This window comes from Berghia stephanieae, chromosome 3, assembly GCF_034508935.2.
Source record: "Berghia stephanieae isolate SIO BIC M18660-M18661 chromosome 3, UCSD_Bste_1.3, whole genome shotgun sequence".
NCBI lineage: Eukaryota > Metazoa > Mollusca > Gastropoda > Nudibranchia > Aeolidiidae > Berghia > Berghia stephanieae.
The window spans coordinates 84018657-84041602 of NC_088362.1; the positions used below are offsets into that span (position 1 = coordinate 84018657).

At 32.9% G+C, this 22946-nt stretch overlaps 1 protein-coding gene across 1 annotated transcript; it reads right to left on the reverse strand.

Annotated features, from left to right (window-relative positions):
• Window positions 1-2839: 2839 nt before the first annotated feature.
• On the reverse strand, window positions 2840-22946 carry LOC144968648 (protein OSCP1-like). Its single transcript, XM_078907198.1, has 9 exons — window positions 22717-22946; window positions 21011-21165; window positions 19106-19273; window positions 15830-15910; window positions 13306-13409; window positions 9967-10092; window positions 9038-9110; window positions 7332-7453; window positions 2840-5760 (listed from the first exon to the last, which is right to left on the reverse strand). Exons 1-9 carry the CDS (start codon window positions 22826-22828, stop codon window positions 5592-5594), a joined length of 1110 nt encoding a protein of 369 aa, XP_078763324.1. The 5' UTR covers window positions 22829-22946; the 3' UTR covers window positions 2840-5591.

The following is a 22946-nucleotide window of genomic DNA, read 5'->3' on the forward strand; positions in this document are numbered from 1 at the left end:
CATGCGCCATCAGGCTCTGAATGACTGCTTTTTCTATTTATTTATTTATCTTTTTAGTTAGATATTTATTTTACTTTGCATTTTGTTTGTTTTACCGTAATTTACAGTTGCAAGTTTCAAGTGGCTGCAAGAACCCAGCACATCGACACTTCCTCTGTTTCTATCCCTCTATGACTCATTTCTTCCACTTTCACGATGTCAGACACAATGAGATGACAGTAGTGATAGCTATGAGCAGAAGACACCATCTAAAAGCATTAAAACATACACCACTCATTCCCTTACCACAAACTGTGACTGGTTTCATGACGTATGCCCTACACTTGACTCAGGAGCAAAATAAGTGTACTGACTGGAGCAGGACAGTCCCGTGTTTAAGTTGATGCAACCGTTCTAATATATCGACGGCCGGCGGATCAAACCTCTGAATTTTCGATTTTCACGATCGGTGGATCTTAACTCCGCCGAACGTGAATACGAGATTTCTGAGGTTAGATCCGCCGACCATGAAGTTTTATTTATATAATAATCTTAGTGTTATTTAAGTATGGGCAGTTAGTTTTGTTTTTGTTTTTGTTTTTTAAATTTTTTTTTGTGTTTTTTTTTCAGGGGGAGGGGTTAGTTTGTTTTTGTTTTTTGTTGTTGTTGTTGTTTGCTTGTTTTGTGTGTGTGGGGGGGGGGGGTCGGAAATTGTAACAAGCGGCCCACGGAATCTGTTTTCTTCATCAGAAATAGATCAACAATGATAAAGAAGGAGGAAAATGAAACTACTATTGGGTGTTGACTTCAAGCAAGATGTGACTGTCCTGTGACATTTTTTTTTCGACAGAGCCAAAAGTCACGGCAGTTATTCTTACACCCGAGTTCGGTGTGAAAATATGACTAAAAGTCTTCCGAGGACTCAGCTTTGATCTGACCACAACAGACCCACAGGTCAAGAGCCAAGTGTTATATTCTATCACAAGACCACAAAGACATAGCAGAATCCACTTGCATAACGCTATAACTTCCAAAAGAAAATCTCAGTTAATACGTATGCTTGTAATTATGATTATATGCACACCAAAAAAAAAATTATTACTCGTAAGTCTGTAATGATTAACTCACTCAACCCTAGCACCGACTATATCCGTAGTATACCCGGGACTACTTTTACCCCGTGCCTATTTATTACTTTTTTTCTGAGACAAATTATAGGCGTAGTATCAAAGCCAATGTTCTTAATTTTCACGTGTTAATGGTATTTGAATAAAGCTAACTATGCACATGCTTATTTTTAATACATTTTTTTCTAATTTTGAAAAGTAGCAAAAATCTCTAAGATTTTGAGTTAGTTAAGACTTTCAAAAATAATGTAATATCAATATATAATCAAAGGAAATTGAATCGGATACTGTCAGAAAATTTAAGGGAGGAAAAAGTGGCAGTGTTTCTTAATATCTGGCCTGAAGAAATCACAAGAGGGACTCAAAATACATGTATGCATGAATGAATCCACTTTTCTTGGAGTAGTGGATAGTATGCAATGTAGAGCATCCCTATCACAGCAAAGATAAGGATACTGCACCAGGTCAGATCTTGGATTCAACTTCCAATCGCCGCAAATGTTTTTATTCTGTATTGTCTTCTGTCACTTCTCTACGTCTTTCTTGATTATAATGATTTACTCACCTATTAATAATCATAATATAATAATAATAATAATAATAATAATAATAATAATATAATAATAATAATAATATAATAATAATAATAATAATAATAATAATAATAATAATAATAATAATAATAATAATAATAATATATAATAATAATAATAAATATAATAATAATAATAATAATAATAATAATAATAATATATAATAATAATAATAATAATAATAATAATAATAATAATAATAATAATAATAATAATAATAATAAATAATAATAATAATAATAATAATAATAATTTTATCCATCCCAACTAAGGAAATTTGCTTTCCAAAATGTGTGTCAGTCAGTGATGTGATTGGAAATTCCACGCTCTTCACTCCCATCTGCACCAGACACAGATCACCAGACTACACAACAACAGACAACACAACACCAGACTACATTGCCTTATCCAACTCTGACAATAAAAATCTTTCTTTGTAGCGAGAAAACTTATTTCAAATATCGATTGATTAAAATGATCATCCACTGGTCAAAATGTCTCAAACCCGAGGCCTATTTGAAGTTTCAGATTTGTTGTCAAATCGAAGGTTATTTCAATCCATCCATGTTTGAGGGAAACGTTTTCTTGCACTTGTGGCCCTTTTATTTCACTTCAACGCCAGTAAAAAGGAAGAAAGTGGGATAGCCAAAAAATCTAGAATTACATACAATGAAAAGCACCCTAGAAAAAAGTAATAAAAAGAGGACGGGTTCAAAAATGGAATTGAAGTAGATTCCAAGAGCAAACTACCATTGACGATAGTATTTCAAATGTATTTCATCTAAACACAAGCGCAGGTTTCCACTAAGAGGAATATACTCAAATGTTACACAATATTATATTCAAAACAAAAGGTGTAACAGTACATAATACATAGAGGAATAATTTACAAGTGAAGAGATAAATCATTTCCCAAAACTAATTTGAATGTTTTCCTCTCAGCAAAGGTTTTCGCCAGGGTTAGGACAAAATCAAAAAGAAAGTCCATTCCAAGACAAAGACAGAAAGCAACCTGGAAAAGGAAATTAGATATCGGGGGGGGGGGGGGGGGGAAGACACAAAGAGTGATCTCGCCACCCACCATGGCTTCTGGGCTTTTCACCTATCACACAATAACACATTGAATACATCAAGCAAACACAAAGTTTAAAATACACATTTAATATAAAATACACATTTCATATACCGTTAAAAATACAAATCACACATGCTTTATATAAAGAGATGTAAAATAGCACATTTCGGAGACAGACACCTCACATTTATAGAGCAGTAAAGTTAGGTGCCCCAAACGTAAACAAAGGTCGAGAAGCACGTGGCAAACCACATGTTCCTGTCTTGACAGCTCACGTTCCAATGTAAATAATAGAAAAAAATAACTTTTAAAATTTGGCTGTTAGGTGGCAAAAGAAACACATATTCATAAATACTGGATCATGCATCAAATAATGTCTAGATATGGATATTTTATGGAACAAAAGGTAAAATTTCCTAAAATTTATCAAAAGTTACAGTCTATCTATTTTTAGACCAGAGCAAATTATTGCGGTGGTGTGAACAAAACGAGAATTATTCGGAGCCTGATTTTCATAATAATTTAGCCTCATATTATTATTTCTGCAACTGTTAGATTTTATGTAAACATATTTTCAATACTGAAAGTGTATTGCCTACAACTCAAACTACAAAATTGGGAGACCGATATTGTGCGTAAATTATTCCGGTCCCTAACGGAAATCACTAGCAACTTGTTATTGTTTACGTTTGAGGCACCTAACTTTACTGCTCTATACTTCCAAAAAAAATTTTTGTCTCAGTAATGCACAACATACAGAATCTTCTTAAGGAGATTTTTTTGAATCATTCAAATTTTTAAATAATAAATATTTCCGGGCATCAAAATCAAACTTAAATATATCACAGGTTATTGGACGGATGTGTGCTCCATTTTACTCGAGGTCACTGACCAGAGAGATTTTCTGAAGATGTCATTAACCTAAATGTTACCCACTGTAACAATCGGGTAATATGGCAGGGTGTAAAGTAAATTTAAAGTTTAAATTATCAGAAACTCGAACTTCTATATTTTTGTAGTATAAGAAACCTTATTCTTTTTTACCCATTTATGTATATAATATGTTTAGGTAGACTTTCATATAATGAACCATAAATTCAATTTTTTTCAAGCAGGTTCATCACAACATAAATCCGAGTTGAGGTGGAAGGTCACGATTTTACATTGACTTTCATATAATGAACCATAAATTCAATTTTTTTCAAGCAGGTTCATCACAACATAAATCCGAGTTGAGGTGGAAGGTCACGATTTTACATTGACTTAAAATTTAAAACATTAAGTATAAAAAATTATAAATTATTAAAATCGGTCTGCATTTTACATTTAACAAATATATCAACATCACAAACAATGTACAACAACTAAAATTTCATTCTAGTGATAAAGTTGGATTGTTTATTTTTTTCTAAATTCCCATCGCACTTCAGTCATTTATTTCATTCACCAAAAATCTGACATAAAATCAAGTTTTCTTGGAATTTTTATTGAAAAAAAAAGAATATTTATTTCTATTTTTTTTTAAAAAACGTTACAGTAAACCACGCAAGTGGAGGATTTTTAAAAAATCAAACAGTCAGCCCAATAATGATGCCTTTCTTATAAACAAAAATCTGAAAAGGTGAGCATGCAAACGGTGTCAGTCAAAACAGAAAGAAAGAAAAATACAAGAATAAAATCATCGCTGCAATCGACGATTTTTTTCTTGTTTTTTCTTTCTGCTATGCCTGGCTATACTTCATCCACACCTTTTCAGATTTTTATCTCACCCCAGTGCCTTCTCCCTACTTTGTCATTTTCTTATGATATGGCTTCTTTTGATTTACTTCCCCGATTTTTAGAGATTCTTACCATTCGTGTTTCCAGTCCCAATCGTATCCAGCAAACTTTTACTCAACATTTGTTGAGTTTATGGGTCAGTGTGTTTACTTTACTCATAAGTATTTACTTATGAGTAAAGTAAACACACTGACCCATAAAGTGAGTCTCAAAAGTTCAGTTAGTAGAGCAGTCACTTCACACACAAGGAAATGTGAATGGTCCCAGGTGCAGTTGAGATTTTATTTTTCTGACCCAACTGTCCACCCTGCAATGAATGGGTAGCTGGGTCTGTTAGATCTGGTGGAAAGTAGTCAACTCTCAATAGACAAGAATCCAATCCAAATGGTAGCAAAAACCAATTGCTTTGGTCTATTATCTCTATAGAAACTGGGATAAAATCCAGCACCATGGGCCCTGAAGGATTACTTTATGAATCATATAAATGGTCTTTTTCCAAATTACAGTATAAGACAGATATATTGATATTACTTGAACAGCATTTTAATTCCATGCTGTGAAACACGGTGATCCCATTTTTATTTCAACTGCATATTCAACTAAGCTTAGAGTTTTCAATAATTTTCTTCCCTTACAGATGTTGCTGACGGGCATTGTATTTATCAAAAAAAAATTCACCATTATTCTAGGTAATTTGTCTTTCGTGCCAGAACCAGTAAAAATAGCATGCACTGTACATTAATTAGTCACTGTTTCCATTTGTCATAATTAATATTTCCTTTTATAATTGTTTATTAAATCCGATACTCATGTATTCAAAATCTTAGTTTATTTGTTCATTTTGTTTGTTAGTTGAGATTCGTTAAATGTATGCAAGACTATATTTTGAAAAGCACAAAAAAAAATCATCAAAAGTCGTATATAGAATTGAATGAGGAAGAAAAAATAATTATACGTGAATATTCATTGCACACTGATAATAAAATAAAACCCACAAAAAACGGATCCCTAAAATTGTAATAAGAATGGAAAAGATCCTTAACTATCCATAAGATCTAAAAGATCAGAGTCGCCTCCCCCTGATGCGTCATCCATTCTCATTTCACCCATGATTCTTGATAATTCAGAACTCCTTCCCTTTTTACTGGCGTCGATATTCACCACTCGAGACTCAGCTGTTGAGATTGGTTGGATGGCTGCTGCTTCTCTGTGGAAGTAAACGTAAAACACTCATCTTTAAAACAACGAAAGTAAAATAAACAACTCGGTTAATAAAAAAATGGAGTCATCAATTATTTAGTCATTTTCTGTACATGTTGAAATGAAGTAAGTCTATGAAAATTAAATTAAATGACTCTGAATAAATATACCAACAATAAATAAATATTTCAATCAAATTGATATGATTCAAATCATCAAAAAATAAAAACTCTTTTAGAGTCAAATGAAGTTGAAATAATAAAATATAATATCTTTCATCTAAGTTTTCAGACAAATGGTTATACACTTGAAGTAACTGACTGGAACAGTGCTATACAAGGACAGCCGTTTAATCAGAACAATCTATCGGTGATAATACATTTGTTCTATAATTTTGGATTAATGAAATACATGCCAGTTAATTGAATCAATTTAAACGATTCAGAATGTTGTAAGAATTTTTTTTTCTGTCCAAAAATGTCAGAAATATAGATATCCCCATAATAGATAAACAATAATTGAAGCATCCCATGTGATAAACAAATAGGTCCATTATTAACAATGGTAACAAGCCTATCATCATCCATTCCCTTTTAAATGCTTTTTACCCCTTTGAAAGTCTTGAAAAGTAATAAATAATAAATGAGAGCTCAAATAATGATAAACTGGTTTATTTGCTTTGAATGCCGCATTGCTCAAAATTGTATATTGTTCTGTCATTTATAGGTATTTAGGATTCACATGCCTTCATTTCATTTGGCTTGTATTTTGGAAAGGAGTGTTGACAGTTCCATTATATATGTGTGATCATTATATACGATCACTCATTCTGTTTGTATCATCATGCCAACACACACATGTAATATTAAATGTTATAAAAACAGATGATAAAATTTTACACAAACAATTGAATGGATGCTCTTTATTGTTATTGTTATAAATATCACAAATGACATGTATGTAGACTTGAGATATTATTCTGATTTTCAAAGCCACTCATAGAATCGGTTAATTAGAACACTGTTTTAAAGAAACAATTTCTACGTAATGGGGCTGTTCCAATTAAACAGCTTGTACTATCACATCAATATCACCAATTGTCCACATCATATGTTTTTTTGTGAATTAGTTTGAAGCTTCCATTTTAATTTTGTCAATGTATCTTTTTTTTTTTTTTTTTTTTTTTTTTTTTTTTTTTGCAAGCTTCAAGCCTGAACATTTGCTTTCACAACATAATTGTGAAGAGTGATTCAAATATTTAGTAATGACTAGCTCTTGTACTGTAGTATCAATATCACTAATAATTGTCATTATCAGTTGAGTGTACATTGAATATGGGAAATAATTTGATAAAACACATAAAATCTTATTTTAGGCAAATATCCAACCCAATAACAAGAGCCTCTCATCTCATATTGATTTCAGAGTACTGTTCTTCGTCTATTTTATTGACAAAGAGGAAATCTGTAACATCCACATCATTTGTCTTGGGGAAGTAAATTACAGCTTTACGCTACAATGCTTGCATTCACAGCATAAATTGAGAAGAGATAATTCAAATATTTAGTAATGACTAACTCTTCTTCCTCGTCATCCTTGAAAAGATTAAGTCTGAATTCATTCTTGGTGACCTTGGCCCCAATGAGTTGAGATAAAAGATCAAGGTGAGCTTTAGCAAGCGGGTCTGGATTGCTGGTGTCCTGGAATAAAAATAAAAGTCAGGGTACTAACAAAGCATAATTTCAACAACAGGAAAACATACATTTTATAATGTGAAAAAAAAATAGAATCACATGGTTACAAATTTGAATCCATGAAGTTCTTGCAAATGTACAGGGCAACACGTCTTGATATAGTTGCAGGTTTAAAGTATACCAAACTCTTCATTTACAATAGGGTTTGTTTTTTACTTTTTTCTTTGCTCATATCTGGAAAACAGTGAGCACGGTATTCGACATCCATTATCTGACCATCTCACAAATATAAAATATATATAATATTTCTTTATCACCTTTTGTCTTCATTATTATATTTTACAAATATGATCAGTCAAACTGAGAAGTAAACAAAATCTTGTCCTCGTAATCCAAAATTTCATAATCAAGAAAAGTATGTCACCTTTATACAGTCGATATATAGTCAATCAGAGTCATAAGACCCATGGAGCAGAGTCTATCCCGATTTCTATAGCATTAAATTTAAATGGACAGTAGTAATTGCTCCCCCTTGGATATGATGCTAATCAATCACAAAGATTTTTTCATCAGATTTAACAGACCCAGCTACCCCATTACTGCTGGGTCAGAAAAAAATCCCGACTTCACCCATGATTGATCCCGATCCCTTTGGGTGTAAAGCAAGTGCTCTCCCAACTGAGCTATCAAAATCCCCTAAAACTACAATTATTTCTTTTTGTATCTCTATAATACGGCAATTTTTGATTGGAAAACTTTTGGGAACAAGTTCGAGAAAATATAAGAGTTTTTCCTAAGGCAGGATTCCTAATTCTCAATTTCCTCACTTTGAAAACAAGGGTGATCCCTGTTGACATCAGGTGCTTGTTTGATGTAATATCTATTTATTCCTTTGTGGAATGCGGTGACATCTAATGATTCCAGTGAAGTTGAGTTAAATTTTTATTGCTTATGCCTGTGATGAATAATGTTGTAGTAACCATAGCTGTGTAAAATATACCAGTGTTACATTACTGTCATTGTTGAGGCATTTTACTGATTAAGATCAGAATGCTCATAATGAATGGTGATTCCACTGTATAGAAATTTCGGCAACCCAAACGTATTTATAGAAACATGACAGAAGTCTTTGGATTTCAGAAAAGTGGCTATATATGGGTTTCAAAGGGTCTTTGTGATCTTATGTTATGGCATTCAGTTTGGTGATCTATTTTCATAGGGTTGGTCCCTGATATAAGACATGCTGTTGCCGGCAAAATGTTGAGCCCTCGGAAAAAGCTCTTTGCTCAAATTCTCTTACTGTGTAAAAATAGTAACTAGCTTGTAACAAAACTATTTCTGTCTAAATAAAAACAAAACAAAAAAACTGTTATAGTTATAGCACCAGAAGGAGTCATTTTTCTCCTTAAAACACTGTTTGCTTGGGTCCCCTCTAAAGTACTCTGAGCATACTACCAAGGATGTTGAGCTATTTATAAGTTCCTGTTTTCATTTATTTTCATTTTTTGGGGGTTTTTTTCTTTAATATATCTATCTCAAATCAAGTGTTTAAAAAGATGACAATCCATTCATAAATACTCTAATCCTCACCATGTCACTGCCTTGTATCACAGACTTGGTGGATGCAGGACCAATGGTTTCTACCGACCTCGTTGCTGAGTACCTGAAATAATAGTAATAACAATAACAATAATAATAATATTAATAATAATAATTATTGTAATAATAATAATAATAATACTTTAAAAATAATAATATAATGAAATAATAATAATAATAATAATAATAATAATAATAATAATAATAATAATAATAATAATAATAATAATAATAAATAATAATAATAATAATAATAATAATAATAATAATAATAACAATAATAATAATCTCAAGAAAAGAAAATTTGTGTACAGATTTGTACGTGTGTAAATAAATCATGTGGGTAAAAATGCATGCAAATGGCGATGTTAAACAATATAAATTTAAACAGGTAAAAGTAAAATGAATAAATAAATTCATTAATTGATTCATTAATCAATCAATTGGTTAATTGACAATAAAGAACTATGTGGCATGCAATATAAAATTAAGATAAAGCAATCATATGTGAAAATTGAAAATCATGTTTTCACAGGGAAAAGTGGTTCCACCCAGACCAAGGGTGCAGAGCGCCGTCCAAAATTTCTTTGGGTGGGAGAGGGGGTGGGAGCTTAATACATGACACCTGTGATTCGTAACAAATTTTTAAAAAACAACAACATAAAAATACTGTATTCATTGATATCATCAATATAATATATAGTATAACGTGAAAAGAAGTCAAAATTGTATTGTTGTGGTGTTTTGGATTAATGATGCATTTCTAGTGGATATAATGGTAGTAATTATGATGATATGGTGGAAGTAGTGGTCGAGATAGCAGTGAGATGATGATGATGATGATCATCATCATCATCATCATATTTTTCACATCATAAAACGTCAGTTATTTGACAGACAGTTCAAATCCTTTGACTTACATGTTTGTTCCCAATTTAGTGACCCTGTTTCCTGTCATGTCAAAAGATCCTTCCTTTGACGATGCACTGTAGTTCGCACCGGGCTGAAATCCAATATTTCTACACCGACCCGATTCATCATAGGATCTTCGGTGATATTTTTGAATATAGCAAAATAAATACATAAAGTAAGTAACTCCTTTAAAAAGAAAAGCACAAACATAAAAAAAGAGAATAAATTGACGTTTACAATCAGCATAATTATCTTCATCAAAATCATCACTATCATCATTACTATCATCAACAGCAACATCATAGTTAATATTAATAATATCAATACCATGGTTATTACCAACTTCATTATTAACATATAAAATTTCAAAATTAATATGTAATGCAAATGTGATAAAAAAAGATTGTACACTTTCCTGAGTCTATTGAGCTAAATAAAAACAATAGACAGCCCGGACAAAATAATCATAATGTGACAAAGTTGAATATTATAGTATACTTGATCTCTGCTTGAGCTCATAAAAAAAAAGCTTTGGGAAATTATTTAAAATTTCAAACACAGAAATTCAAAAATATTTTTATTATACCTCTCCAATGACCTCAAACATGTCATTTCTCATGAAAATGTATCCTTGATATACACCAATGGGTGAAAATTTAACAGATATCAAAATGTTTGACCTTAAGAATTATCATTGTGGTAAAGATATCATTATGAGTCAAAATCTTTTTTTAGTAAAACCAAAAATGATAGAAGTGAAGATGATTAGCTTGGCTTTGTTTCATGACTAATCGTAAGGAGTAACTTCCTTTTGTTCCAGGGGGGTTGCTTTGTTGCTGCCATTGTTTCTTTAAAGTAAAACATGATTGCATTCGTAACAATTTGGCTTCAACATTGAGACTAAAACTAAAACAAGGTGGTAAGAACTTTGTGGAGCAATCGGTTGTGACAATGGCTGGTACATGGTTTCTTGCAAAGGAAAACCCTTTTTCACATTCCCAAAAGATTAACCGAGATCTGGTTTTAATTTGAGGCGTGAACGTCCACACTCTCTCCTTGGTCTCGCCTAATCTATTAACTAGACTAAGTCTGGATAGCTGTAAAGTGAAATGATTTCATTCAATTTAAGGTCTTATGACTCAAAACACCAATAAGAGATAAGCTCAAAGAATTACCTTTGTCAAGATTTTTTTTCTATCGCTTCCAGATTCCACCACTTTCTGAAAGAGATTAAAGTTACTGTAATGCAACTCAGCTGAAGTTGCAGTCAATTCAAGTTGCAGTCACTAACCTCTTGCAGAAAGCAGTGGAACCGACAGTCATATCCTGAACAGGCTCAATGGGTCAATCTTCTATGACTTATTTTTGTATGTGAGAACTGAGAGAGAGAGAGAGAGAGAGAGAGAGAGAGAGAGAGAGAGAGAGAGAGAGAGGTAGAGAGAGAGAGAGAGAGAGAGAGAGAGAGAGAGAGAGAGAGAGAGAGAGAGAGAGAGAGGGAGGGAGAGATTTAACAAATTATTTTAATCTCGTGAATAAAAGTTTTATGAAGTCAATCAAAGGTTTTGTCTTGCTTTGTTTTTCTCCATCCTCTAATCGATTCCATCAACTTCAAGTGTGAAGCCCATTTCAGACCTAGCATTAGATGTATAGGTCACTCTGCTGTGTCTTGTATCCACCTATACCAGTTTGTCCTTTCCATGCTGCTCTTGACTTTGTTCTTTAATTAAATTTGTCAGGTTTTCCCCCTGGTCCTTCCAGGGAGCTTAGCTGGGAGTGAATGAGTTAAGGAGTGAGACAATTAAATATTCTCTCTTTGTTTTGTTTTTTGTGAAAGATCATATTTTTCTCCTCTTGAAGGTCATCTCTCTTTTGAGAACTACTATATTTTTTTTTTAGTTTTGAATATATTGTACTTTGTAAATATTTGAGTATAGCGGGGGTCCTTTGCTCTTGACTGGATGGGACTTTTATGTCATGTCAAAATAGGTAATCGTGCTCAGTGGGGTTTTCTTCCTCCCATAGTGGACTCAGAGGTCACTTCCAGTGTCTTCCATCCATTATGTCTGTTTCCATGTCAATGTTGCTCTCTTTCTTTGTTCTGGATTGAGATTGATAGTTTTTTTTCCTGGGATCCTTAGCTGGGAGGGAGGCAGTCAAATATATCGTAATAGTGTCTTTATTTTGAGAGATGATATTTTTTGCTTGCAAATCTTCTCTCTTTAGTGTACTAAGAGTTATTACTCTGTAAACATTTGAGTGTGTCCTTTATATAGGGACTTTTGCTTGGGCTGGCTGGTACTTGTAGGTAATGCCAAAATGGGCACATTGATAGATTACATTTATTCCCTATTTGAACCAGTCCCTTTTGTCTTGCTTTTCTTTGGTGCTTTTGATTTCAGATCTACAACATTCTCTCTATTATCCTCCTCTTTACTAGTGCTGAAATGACCTTATAGTAATTGTGTCGCAAGCACTGTAAAATATTCTCTTAGTATCTTCTGTTCCCTTTTATAACAAGACCCCTTTGCCTTATGTTTCCTTTGGTAATGTAACTTCAGATCTACATCTTTTCCGCTATCATTCCCCTTTTACTGACGCTGGAATGACCTAAACGTGTTCAAGCGCTGTAAACTCAAAACAAACAAACAACAACAACAACAACAAGAAACAACAAACTAATTTATTGAGTTCTAATAGATAATTAGATTTTGCTCTTTTTCCTCTCCCTTATTGAATCTGTCAGCATAAGGTGTGGAGCACGTTTCATGTCTACTACTCTCAACAAGTCGCCTTCATAATCAAACATTAGAGGGGTAAAATCCACAAAATGAAGTCAGAGGCTTATATAAATCTAGACCCATAGATTTGATTGATATAATTCATATAAATAATTAGAACTGCGACCGTTTTCAACCAACAAACCAATTGTTATGACCTCAAAATACTTCCATTGACTTCATTGTTATTACCCATAGAAACATATAACAACACACATTTGGGAAGGGAAATAACTCGAATGTTTTAGATAACATTTAAAGAGAAATAAACTCGAAGCTGCTCGTCTTTCCTTATACTATCGTTGATAAAACTGAATATGTGCAAGGAATTAATATTTCCCAAACTCCTACCTTTTTAAAAAATAAATTATGATAAAGATGCATCATTACTTTTTTGTTATTTTTCTATTGTAAAATTGGGTTTTTCAAAAACCAAAGAGGTATAATATTATAAGTTTATTGACCTAACTCAGTTCCTTTCTCTATCTATACTATCATTATTTAAATATTTAAACAAAATTAACAGATAAGATTGAAAACTCTAAAGCTATCATAATATGAATGACTTACTTGATTGTACCAGGTATCTCAGCCCCATATGGCAATGTACCCCCTGGTTTCAAAACAAACCTTCCATTGTTGTTCTGAACTTTGTCTTTCAAGAATATTGAAACCTGAATGAAGGGAATAATAATTCAAATAGTGTAACAGTTGGGTTAGTTTAAATTCATATCAATAGTTATAACTTAGAAGCTTTTCTGAAATAAATAGATAAATCTAATAACTCTACTTTACATTTTTATCTCCTGTTTTTGTTATTCTCTGGGGTTATTTTTTTGTTTTCAGATTGAATATATCAATTAAGCAATACATATTCATTCCATCCTGAATCAAATTATCTATATAAAATAACATTACAAACAGCATATGTCCAATGACACAGTCTTCTTTTGCTTTTGCATTTTTTTCTCACTTATAGTGTAATTCATTCTGTATGCATATATTATTTCACTATATTTCTTAAAAAGGTCTGGTGATAAGATGCAACCTTGTCTTAATCACGTCTTGATGTTAAAGAAGTCTGATGTTTCTTTATCAAGTTTGACACACACTGTTTGATTCCAGTTAAACACACAAACGGTAATATATTTATAGACAACAACAAAATTTTGGAACGTTAGGCAGTATACATAGAAAATCTTTATGTGGATGACAAAAGAGGGGCATGTTTGACACACACTGTTTGATTCCAGTTAAAGACACAAACGGTAATATATTTATAGACAACAACAAAATTTTGGAACGTTAGGCAGTATACATAGAAAATCTTTATGTGGATGACAAAAGAGGGCCATGTTTGACACACACTGTTTGATTCAAGTTAAAGACACAAACGGTTATACATTTATAGATAAACAAGAAAATTTTGGAACTTTAGGCAGTATACATAGAAAATCTTTACATGGATGACAAAAGAGGGGCATGCTTGGATAAAGAAACCTCTACTGTGAACATAGGTCCCCAGATTATGCTAGCAGTAGAAGCTGCTTGCAAAGAGATGAAAAAGGGGAAAGCGGTAGGCCCAAATAGTTTCTCAATAGAATTGATTGATGATCTGGGAAAAGACATTCTGACAAAGCCTTTAACGTCATATATGAAAATGGTGTCCTGCCTAATGGTTTAAGGTAGTCAGTATTCATTACCATTCCCAAAAAACAAGAAACTATTGATTGTGACCAACAAAGAACAATCAGCATAATGAGCCAGGCCACAAAAATTATACAGTTCACTCCACTTAATCACACATCAGTTAATCGGACACTCCGCTTATACACTACACATTCCCGAAAAACAGAATTTTTTCTATAAAATCAACAATGCTGTTCCCGTTCCACACAACTTTTCAGCCAAAGCATTCGATCAATTCTTTACAATAGACAACAATATACCCATCAGCGGTGAACTGACATCTCAGGAGCTACTGAGTTCCGTTCAGCCACACAAAAGACGACGCCTGGATAATGAAGATGAAGATGATTCATCGAAGTGTGACAAACTACCCCTGACAAACACTGAAACACTTGACATGGTGGGCAAACAACGCCGCTAAATCTAAGAAGAATGCTTGACAGATGATCTACATTGGCGGGATTGGAGACAAAGGTTTATAAACAGTTTGCACGGAATAGAAAGCAATCAACACTTCATGATTATTGTTCTTACAAACAATAATGTCACATTTTGGTGTCGGTAAAACAGAAAACGAAAAGTAAAAAAAAAAGAAGAAAAAAAAGAAATAACCAAAAGCAAAACAAAATAAAACAAAAACCAACCAAAAAATTTATTAATTAATAAAAATTAAGAAACAAACATTCTAATGAGAATTTGTCTTGAATATGACAGTCCCAAGCCCATAGAAAACCCAGAATGGAAGGTTCTACATGAATTGCACATGAAAGCTGCGGCTTAGATGCGATTATTAGCTTCTCCAATTAATCACACACTCCACTTAATCGTCACACTAAGCCAAACTCCTGAAGGTGTGCAATTAAACGGAGTCAACTGTATTAAGAATACTTATGAAAAGAATAAGGAAAAAGATCTCTCCAGAGAAAAGTGATGAGCAGTTTGGTTTTGTAAAAGAAAAGGGTATGGTAAATGCAATTTTTACATTGAAAACAATAATGCAACGGTCAATCGAAAAACAAAAATCACTTTATCTATGCTTCATTGATTATTTCAAAGCTTTTGATTCAGTACAACACGAAACGCTCTTCAAAATCTTTAAAAAGATCGGAGTAGACAGTAAAGACCTTCTAATTGTGAAAAACTTATACTGGAATAGTGGATAGTAAAAAAGAAAGAAAACTATAAATCAAATTTTCTCTTTAACTCAGAGAGAAGACAAAAAAAAACAAAAGCAATCCAACTTAAAGTCATTTCTACTCTTTTATTAACTGCATATAATTAAATAAACCTTCAAACGTTTATTTTGGGTTTTCCTTTTAATGAGAGATGGGAGAATGAAAAATATTGAAACAAAAAAATAAAATAATAAATAAAATATGTGGACAAAAGAGCAATCAACACTTACTCTAATGTGCATGTCTTGAAAGAAATTGAGCAGGGTCTGTCTGATGAGTTGAAATTCTCCGTGAGAAAGACCGGCATATGTCTAGGATATAAAAATAATGAATGTGAGCATTTATATGGATTTACCATGCTCAATGCGTTTCACAATGTTTTATCATATATAAGCATTAATACAAATGGGTGTCCTCAGTGAAATGTAATAAAATATAATTTAAAGGAAAATGCCATGGATCCTACAAAAGACCCCATTAACCATTGGATTCTGGGATTTGTTTTTCGATTTTTACTTGATTTGCTGTGATGTGCAGCAATGAGCTATTGTGATATGATATCCACCTTCAGACCTACAGGTTCCTATTTCGAGCCCTATTCTTGAATTGAGTCTTTGTGTAATAGAATGATGTTTATTATTACTATAGGCTAGCATCAGTGTGTGGATACAGGCTAACCACAAACCACAAACTATTGTGTGTCACACAGAGCAAACTCAGCGACGGTGTGTGTGTGTGTGTGTGTGTGTGTGTATGTGTGTTTTCAAATCACTCAGGTAACAATACTAGTGATAACCAATGCAGAGGATAATGTTGATATTATTCTCGTTCTCCTTAGTAGAATGTACTCATGTTTTTGTTGATCGTTTTTAGATAGATATTTCTCTTACGACAGTAAACTTTAAAAGACAAATTTACTTTCCTTAGATCGGGCACATCCATACCTTCAAAATGTATGTTTTATATCTTTATGTTATATTGATGTTATCTCCATATCTTAATTTTATTACCTTAATTTGTATGTTTTATATCTTTATGTTATATTGATGTTATCTCAATATCTTAGTTTTACTACCTTAATTTTATTACCATCAATAAGATATTGTTTTTGTTTTTGTTTTTAAGGGTTTTACGGCGCTTGCAACACATTTAGGTTATATCAGCGCCAGTAAAAAGGAAGAAAATGGGATAGTAAAAAGTTCTAGAATTACAATTAAAGCACCCAAGAAAAAGTAAGACATAGGGGAACTGGGAACAAATAGGGATCAGATGTAGATTCCAAGAGCATACACCAATGTACTTAGTTTGAGATCACCTATAAGTCTCATCCGGACACAAGCACAAAATCCAACAAAGAGGAATACACTCAAATGCTTACATTATACATTCAAAATAACAAATATAATAATACATAACAGAGAGATGATTTATAAGCAAAAAAAAATATCATCTCCCAAAACAATAACTATGCATTTGACTGTTTCCCTCCCAGCTAGGACTCCAGCCAGGGCCAGGACAAAGCCAAGTAATCTCATTCCAAGATAAAGACGGAAAGTGTGTTGGAAAACAGATATAAGGGGATAGAAGACACAGTATGTACCCCCCTGCCCACTATGGGAGGTCAGGAACCCCACCCAGCAATAAGAAATTGAAATAATATCAATAAATATTTACATACAAGTACGTCTCACTACATGCATTTATGTATTACATAAAACCAAACTTGCTGTTGTACCTGCCAAGTTGTATTTATATTATTATGATGCCTCACTTTCACTTGTAACAATTCATTGATTTTTGTATATTGTATTTTGTTAATTACTTATCATATTTGGACCATGTTGGACACCCAAACAGGAATTTCCATTTCTATAAACCTTTCATTCAATGTTTCTGTTTGTGACGTAGATGCTTTCCACGAAGTCAGCATTCTATCTTCATAAATCATGTATGTTTCATATTTTTATGTTTGCTTTTATTACAAAAAACTCCACAAAGCCTTTCTGACATTACTACTTTCATCAACACTTACATTGTGTGGGTGGTCAAGGAACTGGAGTTGACAAAAGATCTGAACCACTTGACCGTGTGTGCTCATCATATAAAATCGCTGTTTTGCTTTTCTTAAAAAAATACTGCACTACAGCTGAACGACATAGCCACAACTGTGCTGCATGAAATCATAGTCTCTCGCTGCATTTACATAAAATCAGCTATCGCTACTATCTCTTACTCTAATTCTTTTTCAGCACCTCCACAGAACAGCTACGATTTGGAACCCAAGTTGACTCTGCGGCTGTAACTTGGATAAGACTCTTTACTAGCATTCTCTCATCGTACTCGGTTCATGTAAAAAGAGTCGTTATAGCAACTCACAGATGTGAAGTCTCGACCTACATTTTTAGTAACTTTAAACAATTTACACCATTTTCCTATCTAAACCAATGCTTAAGACCTTATATGTATTAAACACTGTTCATACTATCTTTCATAAGCCCATAAAATTGTCCATTTTGATGAAATTGTTGAAAACTTTTCTTTCTTTAATTGATTTCTTTTTATCATTATCATCATCATAATCATCCCCATCATCATCATATTTAATCATCCCCATCATCATCATCAATACAGCCAATATCATCTTTTCTACAAAAAATACCAACAATACTGACATTGTCACCAATGGTTTAATCAGACTTATAGAATACTTATATTGCATTATGTCACGTTACTGTAGAACAAGCTCAATAGGAAACCAGCTTAAGGCGACCCTGAGTTGTTTATTTTCAAACCTGTCGTTAGGCTATCGTTTGTTGACAACCCCTCTTGGTTGTCCAATGAAAATTACTCACATGATATATAAACCCATGACAGGCCACAAATCATCACTTGCTATTCTTGATCTTACAATGAAGGGTTGATTGTGTGTGTAACATTCAGGGTCGGATAATAACAAGGCATAGTGCAGGTTACTGTGTGATGTGAATCGGACGTTTGAAGGAGTGATCACCAAATCATAGTATAGAAAAGGCAGATCTGTACTGTGTAAGTTTGTAAATGGGTGACCAAAAAAAGTAATATCATACAGAAAACCGACCTATGCAATGTCAGTCCGATCAAAGAGTGACCATTAAAATCATAGAACAGAAAAGGTCGCTCTGTTCCTCTGTATATGAGTCCCAATAAAGTATAACATAGAGAAAGCAAAACTGTGTTATAAAATATTCAATGTTGGTCAGTTGTATTGCCCTGTTTGGTGACAAATAAAAAGAGATGTGTGTCGTAATAACGTATTTTATTTTTGATATTTTCATAATTTTTAAAATACAGTTATAAGTTAATTAAATAAGCAGACTTGTTTAATAATTTAAAGCTATACTTTTGTGGGGACCTTTTGTAATATTTAATCCGATTGTGGTTGGAAATATCTTTCTATCATAATGTCATAAAACTAGTGACATATTAGATGCCACAATATGCAGTAAAATAATTCTATACTAGAATACCTCGATTAGCATCCTATAGATGTGATCTACTTGGCCTTTGACCGACGCACTGTCCTGCACGTAACTCCTTATGGCATCCATGTGATTGAGTGTCACCAGCAAGATGTCTTTGGGTCGTAAAGCCAGGGAGATTTGATACTTCAAGGCCATTGTCATCAAATCATATAACTGTATAAGATGTAATATCCAATATTTAACCACAGTAAAAATATATATGAGCAAATAAAAACGTGCCTAAATTCTATAACTGCACAATATGAGGGCAGCAATGTAACCAAAAAAAATGGTTTTTATTTTTTTAAATAAATGAACAAAGAATAAATTAAAATTGCCTTATTATCAATAGTTTTATTAATGATCTGGGGTAATTTTTCTTCAGGGTCTAACTTGAGAAAAGACTGAGGTAACCAAGACGTCCGATGCAATGCAGTACTGCAAAGTTAACGATAGGGGCTAAATTTCTTGTCAAAGGAAAAAGCGAGATGCCGACAGTGAGGCTCAAACCTTGGTCCATTGGTTGTAAGTGTAATGCTTTATCCATTTAATATCTCATCCCCTCCATTCCTGGAAATTGAGAGTCATGACCAATTGTTATAATGTTCTAGATAATTTCTTTTATATATCCCTTTTGTACAAAAGAAAAACAACTCATCTGATTTTGATTAAATGTGTCAATGGAAACATAAGCATCATGTCAAGATAATCTCAAGAGTATATCAGATAGGTACAACACCAAAGATCACAACCCAAATATGTACATCAAATACAATTGTTAAAGCAACATGCCTAAGCCTGAAAAATAACATATTTCCACTCGAACAAAACATGACCTGCATAAATTTTGACCAAAAAACATTGTGACATTTTTTTAAAACACAAAACTATAACACTGGAAACAATCTTATTGCTTTTTTTTTTATTAATTTATACATGTTTCATTTTTCAAAGTGGCAATTCTGACTTGAGTCTGAATAGTCTCCCCTGGCTATTCAGACTCAAACTCTAATGTGCGTGCGTATACAGAGAGGAGGACGACACAATGTAGGCAGTAGGCAGAGGGTGGAAGTGATAAAGAAGTAGAAAAAGGGTTCAGAAGAAATTATGTTTTGCCCATATCACACTGACTCAGTTCATACCCTTACTTTGGACTGTAGAAGGATTGTTGCCTATCTCACACTATCAGAAGATGTCATTTTTAAATTATTTACTTTTCCTGATTTTGTTTGGACATCATGTTATGTTGTTAGAAAAGCTTTTCATTTATACCAGTTACTTTGACTGACTTTTTTGTTACTTTTGAGTTTTAACTCTTTTCTTTTTTTTCTATCTGGACCTCCAATTGATCAATAATTTTGTCTTTCTCATCAAATAAAATAGGTTTAGACTACCTGATGATAGTTACTAAAATCGTATTTTGATTTGCATTAATTTTATGTAATTATCAATAATGAATTTTTGTTTTTAACACAACAAAAACTATACTGCAACGGGAGACTATTCATACTGAGTCCGAACAATCTGTTGATTGCACATGCACATTGGAATTTGAGTCTGAATAGCTACGGGAGACTATTCAGACTTGAGGCTGAATAGCCGCAGCCTTCATTTTTATTGTGGACTGATTATAGTTAAGATAGTGAAAATGGAGACCGCTGTGGGAAAATACTAAAAAATTGGCCATGAGCAGATTTGAAGTCATAGGAAAATGCTGAAAATTGACCATGACCAGATTTGAACTGTGCAACATATGATGTAGTTTATGCATGGCCGAAAAAAAAAACACAAAAAAAAAAACCAAAAAACAAGGCACAACAAAACAATACAAAACAGAAAAAACAACTGTGAAACAATAGACATCAAACGTAATATAAGTATTGATGAAAGATATAGTTCAATTATAAATACCTTGTCCATACTTGCTGCATTGAGTCTCATAATTGAGGCATGAGCAAGACGATCAAAGACTGTCCTCATTGCCTTCTTTGAGTACAAAGTTTGTGGGCGAAAAAGCTCATCAATGAAACGTTTGTTGAACATAGTGGAAACAATATCGTGTAGAACTGGAAAAGATATAGAATAAGCATTCAAGAATTGGAGGCTTAGGAAGAGTTGTCTGATATATCATTTTAAAAATTTAAAAATTTTAAATTTATATGGCCCAATGTTAATTAAATGACAAAATGTGTTCAAAATACTTTACAAAATGTCTCAAGCCAAGGAAACACTTAGCCTTAGCATGTAGAACAAGATATGATACTTGTAATGCCTTATCCTTTTTTTTCAATTGAGACAATCCTGATACTCAGAAACTCATTTTACACCTTAGTACGGTAGTACAGTGAGAGAATAAGTGGTTTTTTGTTCGGCTTTTTAAAGAGAGAACATGCCTTCACCGTGGACTCAACGTTGCGAGACTTAAACCAGGGACCTACAGATATAGGTCAGAGACTAAATGCCAAACACGCATTATCAATCATAGGAATATAGTGTTCTCATCACTAATTAGCACAATTAATTCAGGAAGTTTATGTCACTTAATTCAAATTGCTCATTTAGGCACTTTGATAAAATTTTCAAACTCAAAATATCCTGATTTGACTCAGTCAGGGGGATGGGACTTGAAAAAACATAAAATTTGATACCTTATTTGTTTCTCTAGGACCTACGGTTCCAGAGTTATTTATATTTTTCTATTGAAATTTTTTGTCAATTTTACAGAGAGAATCTGTGATCTCACTGCTGCCTCAAAACCAGCATCTCGCGGCGATCGGGAAATTTTGAGTCTTGCGGTCAACATGGCCTACTTATTGTTTTCAGTAATTTTGTTTCAATTAAAAAATAATTGGCAAGTGTTAGGTATAGTTTTAATGGTCAGAAATAAAGCTTTATTTTCATATAAATCATTTTTATGGATGGAAAGTATGGAAAAAATTAAGGATAAATGAAAAGGGGGAAAAATATGAGGTTTTTGTCCTAAAAAGTGGGGTTGATGGCGGAAAAAATAAAATAATGAGCGAGTGTATCAATTTTGATGAAATTTGGCAGAGATATTCTTCAATTAATTGTCTATCGATGTATGAAGTATAATTAAAATGTATCCATAATTTAAAAAGTTCTTATAATTCAAAAATTTATAAATTTTTATTACATAAGCTTTCTGAGAAATACAATCAGGAATTAAGAATTAAATACACCGTTAGAAAGCTTGTTTTGTGCCCTTTATAATGATACCAAAGTTAGTCACATAGGTTCACAAATAACGCCATGGTGACCAAAACAGTAAAGGGTCAAAAATAAAGTTCCAAAAAACGAGTTTCACCTTACAGTGAGCCTATCGGCGGCCACTGGACTGGAGTTATCAAAGTGCCTAGCTCATTGCAAGATGATGGAACAGCGTAGTAACAGAACGAGACAGTCTGTTATATATATTATACTCGTGCAATTTTCGTGCTTTACACAGTGACATTTTTACTCAACATTGTCGTAGTCTACGGCAAGGTGAAATTTTAAAATGTCCTTATGCAATACAACGTAAGAGTAGGATACTTCATCATGATCATGATCACCGCATACTCATCATAATCATAATAATCATAAGATGATAACCATACCTTTTTTAGATTTCTCTCCCGGGATACTTTGAGCCCTTAGCCTCTGGTCCAAAATATACATCATCTCTCCACCGAGGTTGATAAAAAGAAGAGGGAGAGTTTTAAGAGACATTGTGACAGAAATCTGTTAGTCAGAGAGACTAAAATTAAATTGAAATGAAAATATTGAGAAGAATGGAAAATGGAAAAATATTGATGATTAGGAATGGGTCTAACGGTGTTGAAATTGT